This window comes from Coffea eugenioides, chromosome 2 (genome assembly GCF_003713205.1).
Source record: "Coffea eugenioides isolate CCC68of chromosome 2, Ceug_1.0, whole genome shotgun sequence".
Taxonomy (NCBI): Eukaryota; Viridiplantae; Streptophyta; class Magnoliopsida; order Gentianales; family Rubiaceae; genus Coffea; species Coffea eugenioides.
This window is the reverse complement of record NC_040036.1, coordinates 62,738,227-62,749,201: the sequence shown is the minus strand read 5'-3', so window position 1 is coordinate 62,749,201 and position 10,975 is coordinate 62,738,227. Positions and strand designations below refer to the sequence as shown.

General features: G+C 31.9%; 1 protein-coding gene across 1 annotated transcript; it reads left to right on the top strand.

Moving 5' to 3' along the window:
- The first annotated feature begins 3,401 nt into the window (after nucleotides 1-3,401).
- LOC113761340 (auxin-responsive protein IAA16) lies at nucleotides 3,402-5,929 on the top strand. The gene is made up of 5 exons (XM_027304290.1): nucleotides 3,402-3,855; nucleotides 4,290-4,522; nucleotides 4,974-5,109; nucleotides 5,242-5,303; nucleotides 5,505-5,929. Exons 1-5 carry the CDS (start codon nucleotides 3,587-3,589, stop codon nucleotides 5,540-5,542), a joined length of 738 nt encoding a protein of 245 aa, XP_027160091.1. The 5' UTR covers nucleotides 3,402-3,586; the 3' UTR covers nucleotides 5,543-5,929.
- The last annotated feature ends 5,046 nt before the right edge of the window (nucleotides 5,930-10,975 follow it).

Sequence of the window (10,975 nt, the reverse complement as noted above, 5' to 3'; positions counted from 1 at the left end):
GATTGTCTGGGGTAAATCATTTATGCCTGTTGTTATCTATATGTGGATAAGGTCCCAATCCAACAGCATAGATTTATACATCAAAGAATTAATGCACACGATGGCATGTGTATCTGGACAATGACTCTGAAATTTATGTTATTGCTTTATATTTCTTGTTTAAGTATACACATTTGTTGTTGATGTACTATATTGCTAATAATTTACTCTAAATTCGTGACTGATAATTGTAGATACTCCGAATCTAGTGCTAAAATCAGTGAGTAACAAAAAAAAAAGGGCCTTAACGTGTGAGCTGTACTGGCCCCTTACACACGAGGGGATTTTGACTTGGTTGGTTTGAAAGGACCCTCTTGTTTGGGATATGACAGTACAGCCTCGTATGGTCCTTTTCATTCTTTTGCTTTCTGTGTTTTCATGTGTTAGGTCGGTAGACTCGGCAATAATGGATTTCAGGTTGCATTCGAATTTGATCTTCCGTTAAGAAATAACTGGATTGAAGTTTGAACCCTATTTTAGTGGAGATAATTTTCAGCCAAATTACAATAAGACATCAAGAAGTAATTTTCTGACCGAGTATATGAGTCGTGTATCCCAAAAAAAAAAAACGATGACAAAAGAAATATATTGAAATCAAACTATTGTATCTCTTGATTTTATTCGAATTCACATGAAATTCTTTGCCGGAAAACATTTGCATTCTCTGCTAATGTTAGTTAGTTGAATTACGGAAAAATTGAAAGGACTTGTATTTTATGCTCATTAATTGAAGTTGAAGCACTAAAGTAAAATAGATTCTAATTTGTGGAGAAAGTTGGAGCTCATTTTACCACACATATTAAAAGAGCTATTACTAAAAAAAAAAAATTCTAACAAAGTAGGAAAAAATTTAACAAAAAGTTGAGGTTTTAAGAATTAGACGAATTTTTTTTCTCTTTAACAAAGGTAGATGATAAAAGGAAATTACATTTTAGTCGTCATACCTTTCAATTTTGAAGAACCCTCGCTTTGGCCAATTTTATAATTTTGAATAGCTCGGAAATTTCTTTCTTTAAATATGTCTAGAAGCCTAGAGGCCACTCTAGGCTTTTTTTTTGCTTTATTTTAATCGAAATAAAATTTGGACCTTAGTCTCTTCTACAAGATAAAATGCCAAAATAAGCCTGTCAGTTTGGATATACACACGACATTTCTTGTCCATCAATCATCAAATTGGCCAACAAATGACAACTAATAAAAGAAGAAAATATGTGGGAGCCAAAAAAATGAGAGAAAGTGTCAAAACTTCCAAGGACTAAACTGTAATAATTCATTGCGATGTTCTATTATGTTTCTTAGCAAAAAGTTGGCAAAAAATGCATTCACCTCATTGAAGCAAAAATTTGATCCTCACAAGTTCCCTTTTTAGTAATAAAATGAACACAAGAAAACGAAACATAAAAAGGCGGAAACAAATGAGAAGAACCACATGCACGTTAAGGAAAAAAGAAGAGTAATAATTCAGTCATGTCCCATCAGTTTAATTCAAACAGCGGACAAATAATGTCTTCAAACAAATAAGATCATCAGGAGCTCTATACCTTTAAAGGGAAAAATGATGATAACATTCCGAATAGAATTATGAAATACGATTGAAATATGGCGTGAAACTAACTTTAGAGACAAATTAAAGCATTAAAGATGAAAATTAAACCCATTGTTCTTTTTTTAAAAAAAAAAATTTATTTAGAAATAGGACATTGGCATGTCTTAACCCAAATGTAGTATAATTAACTGAGACAAACTACATTGTCCATTCTTTAGAAAATTCTGGGGTTTGTTTGAAGATGTTGATACATTTTCCTTGTAATTCTTTATACATAATCTTAAAGTGCATTCCATTATATTCAAGATGTATTAAAGAAGAATTAGTTCTCATAGGGAGTAATTTGATAAATATAGACAGTCACTTCACCTGATTAACATGGTAGACAAGAAACTTCATTGAGGATGGTGAGATCTTTATGATGAAATAAGGCTTCTAAAAATAAGAGGTAAAAACCAAAACATGGGAACTTTTTACCTGATAGGACCACATTTATTTGATTATTTCATATGTTATTGATTTGGCATTTTAACTCAATAATCATTTGTTGTATTAAAAGTTTTTCTAATAGGCTAATTTAATATAATTTAGTTGTTCTATATTTTTCTTTTTGACTAATTGGCTAGAAAATTAATATTGAAATAATCTTATTGCACTTAAAATTTGCTTAAAAGTTTTTATGGTTCTTCCATACTTTAGTTGCATAATATCTATCGTTATCCAAAGCAAAGCGTAATCAGTAACTACTTTAGCTTATTTGTTGACATTACCAAAGCATTTTATGAGCAGCAGAAATAGTCATATTACATACCTTTGTTAACTTCTTTCGCAGTCATATCAAAAGTTTACCAATTGACATTTGATGTAATTTTTTAACAACTTTGACATTCTATCGTTTTTGACATATGATAGTCTTTGTTCCAACGTTTTTTTCATTTAATTGAAACCACAAATTCTTGAAAGCATATACCTAAAATTATGGGCTTGACCAAAAACTGCCAAATAAAGATTTAATTCGACACAAAAAGAGTAAAAAGTAAACAACTTCGGCACCTAAATAGACTAATTTCTTGCTCTGACGCTAATTTAGATAGTTACCTTGTCATGCGTGGGTATGAATCCGCGATCTATGATTGTGATTTATAAACCACAATTGGTTCTATATTCTAAACGAAAATAGAACCAACAACATCATTAAAAGCAAAAATGTTAACCTTGTATTCGATATTTGTGTAAAATACAATTGTTTGTGTTTTATAATTAACTTTGTTGATATGCTTTTTCCAAACATGATTTAATTAGACAATTTTAAAATGGTTGTTTGTTCGTTTTTCGATTAATCTCCTAGTAATGGTCAATCTTTGCCATTTGGTGATGTTTGTAATAAAAAAAAAACCTTGTAAATATTCTAAGTAAGACAAATTTAATTTTCTTTACAAAAATTACAATTCAATTTTGGGCCAAACAAAATAAGTATATAAATCTTTCCCTCATTTTTTTAGAATGAATTTAATAAAAAAACCAAAAAATTATTCTCATTAGTCATATCTTTTGCACTATTGTTCAATAGTGCAGTGGAGCCTAACAAACCAAATAAAGGCAAACAAAGCCTAATGCTCTGTCCAATTGCCTAAAAATCAATCATGCCTCCCTTATTACGTCACTCCTTACATCACTTTCCCGACAAGCCGGGTTCAATCCAGCGAATGTTTTCCCCGACGACGTGGTAAGATCTCCACCGTCCACTCATCATTCTCATTTTTTTAATATATTCATGACCATAAACTCCCAGGCATAAGTTGCTTTCTTCTCATTCACAAAATATTTTCTCTCCCTTGTAGTAGAAAACATAGCATTATCAACTAGTCAAAATAGTACCCCCTCACAAGTATCAAGAGTAGAGAGACAACTCTATCAAAAAAAAAAAAGAATAAAAAAAATCAAGAATTTCTTGTGGGTTTTTTTTATTGCAGTTTTGGAGGTGGAATTAATTCTGGAAAAATGTCTAGAACAATGGGTGGAGAATGCAATGAGTATAGGTTGAATTATGAAGAAACTGAGTTAAGACTTGGACTGCCAGGAGGAGGAAATGGAAATGTTGAAAATGGTGAGCCCATGAAGAATGGTACTATAAACAATGGTAACAAAAGAGGGTTCTCAGAAACTGTTGATTTGAAGCTCAACTTAGCATCAAAGAATTCTCAGGCTGATGAAGAAGAGAAAAGCGTTGCTGCCTCAAGTTCTAGCAATCCTTCAAAACCACCTGCCAAGTATGTTCTTCTATCTTTTTCTTTTTCTTTGATTTTCATTTTTGTGTGTGGGCATATTTTTGTTTGATTTTTCTAAAATTTAGCTTCTTTTAAAAAGGTTTATGTAATTATTATCAATTTTGTTTATCATTCAAAAGTGTTTCATGAGTCCATGAACAAAGTAATTTCTCTATGAGATTGTATTGATTTTTTGTGTATCAAAGTGGAATACTGAATGCAAAAAAAAAAAAAAAAGGAGCACTTTAATGTAATTTTGCTAATGGCATGAGGCCAAGCAAAGAAAATTTTTTTTACTTTAATCATATTAGATGTCCAAGCCAAAACTTTGTAGATGGAATTAAGATTAAAAAAAAATTTAGAACATATGCATATATTTTTTCTAGCAATAATAAGAAGCACAGAATTCCTGAAATTTTTTTTTTTCCAAATCTCAGGACTCAAGTAGTTGGTTGGCCACCAGTTAGATCATTCAGAAAGAATATCCTATCTGTACAGAAAAATAGCAACACAGAAGCTGAGAAATCTGGGACTGGTTCTGCAGCAGCAGCATTTGTTAAAGTCAGTGTAGATGGTGCCCCTTACCTGCGTAAGGTGGATTTAAAGAATTTCAAGAGCTACCAAGAGCTTTCTCAAGCCCTGAGCAAAATGTTCAGTTCTTCTACAATAGGTAAATATTGCTTTTTATCATGTCATATTTATTTATTTATTTGTTGCTTTGTGCAAAACATAATTCTATTGGGCTAGATTAAGTTTGAAAATTTGATTTGCACTACATGTTGTAGTAATTAATTCAACCAAAATGGAGACTTTGCGAGTAAGAAATAACGTAAATGACAAAATTAGCACTCTAATTATCATCAGTAACTCCTATCTAAGTTTTAAAGAAGAGCAAATAAAGAGTGAGGTAAGCGGAGTACCCCTAATAGAAAGTTGAATCGCGATCGCCTAGATTGTACTCACTTAAAAATGACAATGGTAAAAATCTAAACTTATTTGTGTACGTGATTTAAGTTTTAGTTGAACCTACTTACTGAATATAGACTTAATATTTTTGAGATATATAACAGTAAAAATTTATTCATCGATAATTATGCAGTGTCACTTTTTGATATTTATAGGAAGCTATGGATCTCAAGAATTCAAGGACTTCATGAACGAGAGGAAATTGATAGATCTTCTAAATGGTTCAGAATACGTCCCTACGTATGAGGACAGAGATGGAGACTGGATGCTCGTGGGTGATGTTCCATGGGAGTAAGTTCATAACTTCTTCAATTTTTTCCATAAGACAATTTCCTGCAATCCATTTTATTAGGAAATTACTTAACCAAATTCACTCCTAAGAATTGCAAAAAAACTGACAATGATATATTTTACATTTTTCAGAATGTTTGTTGACTCATGCAAACGTTTGAGGATAATGAAAGGGTCGGAGGCCGTCGGGCTAGGTATGCTAAAATTTTTCCGCAATTTGATTTTACACGAGCAGGTTTAGATATTTATCATATACGAAAACTGTTATTTGAAAGAACTTAGATACATTATATTCTTTAATTAGGTCATCCAACTTTTTCTTGTCCTTTTTTTTCCGGTAATAATTTCTGTTACAAATGGTTATCTCAATTTTTTCCCCTTCCTTTCTGGTGCAGCTCCAAGGGCAGTTGAAAAATGCAAGAACAGAAGCTGAAATGGTTCTCTGGGAAGAATTATATTTTTCTTATCCCAGTTTTCTTACTTTTTTTTTTTTTTTTGTTTTTTGGTCTGTCTGCTATTGTCAATATTATATAATATATGCTTATAACAGACTGGCTCAAGAGGGTTTCTATGTAGAAAAGTATTGCACAGTCTTTTTTTTTTTTATAAATTTTCCTAGGGAAAGAGAAAATGAATGAAGACGATTTGAGAATTGTTCATAAAGTTTTTTTGTTTCAAGTCTTATCTGTAAAACTTAATTGGCTTGTCTGTTAGTAGGTGACAGCCTCGTTGTTGTACCTGTAAAGAAGCAATTTGCTTAAGATTCTCTACCGCATTTTGAGTGGCAGTCATGGGTTTTTATTTATTTAAAGATTCTCCATATTAGGTGTCTTTATTATCCATGTCTTGTCTTTATCTCAGAATTGCATGTGATCATGTTTTCTTTTGAATCCTTATAAATTATAAGTAAATTTAATTACAAATATCATCTCTAGTCTTTTTTTTTTTCTTCAAGGCATTTGATTAAGTTTGCTTGTAAAACGTTTCATTTAGACCTGAAAATGCTTACCCGAAGTAAAGGATTTGAAAGAAAATAGGGAAATTGATTTAGTGTTTATAATGGCAATGGTCAAAAAAATGCACGGCCTAATTCAAAAAGATGAAAAGACATATTAATATAGTGAGGAAAACTATAATATGTTATTTACACGACATCTTTTTGAACTGTTAAGGTTTGTTTGGATAGTATTTATTTACACAATTTTTATTTGTTCATATTATTAATATATTTTTGAATCATTTTTTATTTCATATACATTATATCACATCAAAAAAGTGCTATAGTATTTTTAAAAAAAATTATCTCAAAAAATCTTTTATTTCATGAAAGCAAGCTAAGAAATTTTATTTATTAAAACATAGATAAGAAATTTGTTTTACAATTTTTTCCTTTTGTTTTTTGTTTTTTTGGGGGAAGGGGAGGGGCGGGGGGGTTGGGGGCAGAGGAGAGGCCTTTTGGGGGCAACCATGTGTATCTGCTGGAAATATTTGACACAATCGACAAATTTAATAATTTGAGTGGCATGAAAGTTTTTGTGCTTCAATAATAAAGCATTAATATCGATTCTGGTCCCATAAGGCCGACAAAGAGAGATGAGGTTGAGATTTGGTGTCTCCTTCGAACTTATCTTGGAATCAAATGTTAGATGGTGCAGAAAGTACAATGGGAAAAATCGAAAAACAGTACAAATAGTCTCTAATGTGTGCATAAAGGTTTATCATAATACCTTCTTTTTTTTCCTTTTCTTTCCCATAAACGAACGCTTTTTGCGATGTAACTGACATGTCTGGATGCAATAATTGGGGTAGATTACATATAACTTGCCTATAGTTTTGCAGGATGTTAGATAATTTTCCTAAGGTTTCAAAATAATCGTGTAATCTCCCTATAGTTTATAGTTTAATGTAAAGTAAAAAAAAAAAAAGATGGAATATGCTATAAGTTATGGTGAATGAATTAGATGCATTTCAAAAGTACGTGTGATGGAATTATAATATCTAGTTAACAACCCTATAGTTTACCTAAATATCTATTTTACTCCCTAATAATTTTTGTATTTATCCAAATAATACTCAAATGGTACTATACAAAGTAGTTAGACCGTTATTTGATTTAATATTTAAATGAGGATACTATTGGTATTCCAACTAATAACGATTCCGTTTGGATTAGTTATTTTTTGGGATATTTTTAAAATATTTTACTATAACAATGCATATGAAAAACTGTTACTATAAATGTTTTTAGTGGTGTTTTTGGGATATATTTAACATATTTTTAAAGTTTAAAATTTTTTAGGATAATTTTGAAAATTAACACTCCACCCACCACCACTATCCGCCATCGCCACCATCCCCTCTCACCCTCCTTTTCTCTTCTCCTTGTCTCTCTTCCTTCTCCTTCCCTCCTTCTCCCACCCTTCCCTTTCCCTCCACTTTCTTGCTAGACCCCGCACATCCTCTTCCTTCCCCTCCTCAATTTGGCCTTGTCGAGACCAGATCGCGGCCTTTGGCTGTGACCAAAGGCCTCGATCTAGTTGAGGCTAGAGGGGAGGAGGTGGGGTGTGGCAGGGAAGGGAAAGGGAAGAGGGGAGGAGGAAAGTGAGGGAGAAGGAAGAGAGAGGCAGAGAAATGAGGAGGAAAGAGAGGGAGGAGGAGGATGGTGGGTAGGGGTGATGATGGTAGTGGTGATAGATGGAAGAAGAAAATAGTGTATATTTTATTTTTAAATTTTTTGTATATTTGGAGTTGTTTTTAATATATTGTATGGATATAGTATTTTTTAAATTATTTTTGTTTATATATTACTGTAACATTGTATATGAAAAACTTGTTTTTCAAAAAATGGTAAATCCAAACAATGCAGACGTTATATATGTTACTTTTCTATCAAGTTTTGACTTTCAATAAAATCATAAAGGGGTAAAATGGACATTTGAAAACGTTAGAAGAATCATTGGATAATAGTTGAAACTATAGGAGAGTTATGTGTAATTTACCCTTGTACTATATTCCAACTTGGATCACCATTATGCCGTTAAAGAATATGCCAACGTATTATGGACCGATCCAAACAATAAAAGATCATAGAAGATTGCAGCCAAGGTCTTCAACAGTTCATAACAAGTCATTTTGCAAGTCACACGCATGACGGATACACGATTTGTAACCACCACGTTACATGCTAACCAATTGAGACGAAAACAAAGAGAAAAACAGTCTTTTGAAAATTAACAAAAAGTAATGCGGTCACCAGAACTAATGTTCTGATTCTCTAAAATGAACATGTGACGTATGTACTTGCCTTTTTTGGAGCAATTTTTATGTAATACCATAACAGCCAAATTTTGGATAGATATGATTTTTATAAATTCAATGATCCAAATTGTGCCACATCATTTGGTGAGATGGTATGACACAATTTGGACCATTGAATCTTTGAAAACCGAGTCTACCTAAGTATAACCTTACTATAACTACCACTCAGTGAATTAGTACGTAGTATATGCATGACATTCCTATCCAGAAAAAAAAAAGTGACTCGAAGCGAAGTTTGAGACGTAGATGTTGCATTTTATATATATTGTTAAAATACATCATTTCAAGATATGAGACACTTAAAAAGATTAGTCTTAAATATGTTACAATCGGTGTTTTGAAAATTAGATCGGACCAACTGGTTAGAAAGTTGAATATAATTCATTATGGCACCAGTTTTCTATTAAATCCAAAAATTTAATTGCACCATTCAACCTCGGTGAGGAATCAATTGAAGTGTTCAAAATCAGTAAAAATCGTATTTGTGAACCAATTTGAACTAATATTTTTCCTTATATATATATATATATATATATTTCAATGCTATCCAAGTTACTTTTTTTTTAAAATAGAAAAACTGAAAAATTTTATTAAGGTGAAGATAGATCTGCAGTAATTATGGAAGAAAGAAAATATGGTGGAGAAGATCTCCAACTACAAATATTTGAAATAGAACTAGCATAACTAGCTAATAAAAGAGCAGGCACATTTAGATTCCTAGGAACCCAATTAGCCTCTCAAGTGACGAAATTCAGTAAACTAACAAAGATATCCAACTTATTAGATCCTAAATAAATTAAAAAATTTCATTTGGATTATCTATTTTTCGGGGTGTTTTTGAAAAATTTACTGTAACAGAGTTTTTATAGTATATTTTAGAAAATATTTTGGGATATTTAAGAGTAGAAGAGTTTTTAGAATATATTTTGAAATATTTTTTAAACATTAAAAAAATTTTAACTACTTTTTAAAAATTTTAATAATATTTGAAAAACTCTTGAATCCAAACAGAGCTTAAATTTTTGACCTCGAGATTGAATCGATTGAGTCATGAACTGAAGCTCATCCGCTGCCCTTTATGTTCCAGATTTAAAAACATTACTTACAAATAGGAATGAAAACTTCTCAAACCTTAAATATTACATCAATGAGCCAATTATAGATGTAGATCAATAATATGCACCAGAAATCATATTTTGCTTTTGAAAACTCTAGCCCGAAAAATTGTGAAACTTGGTCGTTTGGTAACATTTATGGGGAAATATCCATTTTTCATCCTCAAACTTTGTGACTAAGACATATTTGGTCCCCAAACTTTTTGACCAGACACATTGAGTACATGTATTAACTATTTTTTGCCACATTTAGTCAAAAAACGGGAAAATTTTCAATTTGGACGGTGAAACCCACGTGGCCGTTAACTTATGCATCGGGAATCAATGCAAGTCAGACTAAAGTCCACACATTCTCTCTCTAATGCAAGTTGACACAAAATGTTGACTAAAAGTACACTCAAAGTCTAAGGGTGGAGCTCCTAAATGATGAGTTCTGAGGTCTGCAGTTTTTTTTTTTTTTTACAATGAGCTCTTCACAGGGTAATTCTTACATCTTTTTGTTTATTGATCTCATGTAGCTCTCTTTTTGGTAGTTCTTGTGATCACTATATTTATTGTTTCTAAAGGTTCATGTTCATGGACTGATATCCCTCAAAAATTACGTTTCAAGTTGATTATGAGACAAAGTTTTGGAATGAACAAGTAAAAAAAAAAAAGAAAACAAAAACTCATTCTTTTCCTACACCATTAAGTAGAAAAAGCACTGAGGAGATAACACAATCTTCATATCACACAATCTCATATATGAAGATGCACAACAACCATTTCACGCAATTAAAAATAGGAAAAGCATGAAATAAAGAATATATACTAAACATATGGGATTGCAGATTTTATTACAACTTCAGTCAAAGTTATGCCCCATGAAAGCATGCTATTTCTACGTTTACAAAGCATGCCCCATGAAACATATGATAGTGCAGATTTTAGGAAAGGCATGCCCCATGAAAGCATCCTATTTCTACATTTACAAATTCAGTCAAAGTTCTGCCCCATGAAAGGAACGAACCACAGTCATCATCCCCAGATTCGGTAACTCATTCCAAGCTTAGTACCAATTTTCCTTCTCTTGCATGTCCCCTATTTTTCCCAGCAACAGAGATCATAAGTAGCATGGCCAACATCAAGATAATACAAATCATAATTTTTTCCCTTCTTCGGCCTTTTTCAATTGTTTCCTCCATCTTATTTATCCTTCTCAGCAAACCTGGTATTATGCTCCTTCCTCTTGCACAGATTGGTTCATCAAGCCATTCAAAATATTTGCACCTATCTGGCCTCTGCAAATACAACATATTGTTACAGTAAGGGCATTTCTACACTTTCAACAGAGCAAAGAAACACACGCACACAGGATAAGGGCATTTCTAGACTTTACATACAAAAAATTAGACTACGCTTACCGGCCATCTTGGACAACCGTAGAATCTTCT

Excerpts from the sequence above, each read along its gene's own strand:
- LOC113761340 (XM_027304290.1), top strand. The coding sequence starts at position 3,587 with ATGTCTAGAACAATGGGTGGAGAATGCAATGAGTATAGGTTGAATTAT. Across the intron at positions 3,856-4,289 it reads CCTTCAAAACCACCTGCCAA|GACTCAAGTAGTTGGTTGGC; the intron begins GTATGTTCTTCT and ends TCCAAATCTCAG. Across the intron at positions 4,523-4,973 it reads GTTCAGTTCTTCTACAATAG|GAAGCTATGGATCTCAAGAA; the intron begins GTAAATATTGCT and ends TGATATTTATAG.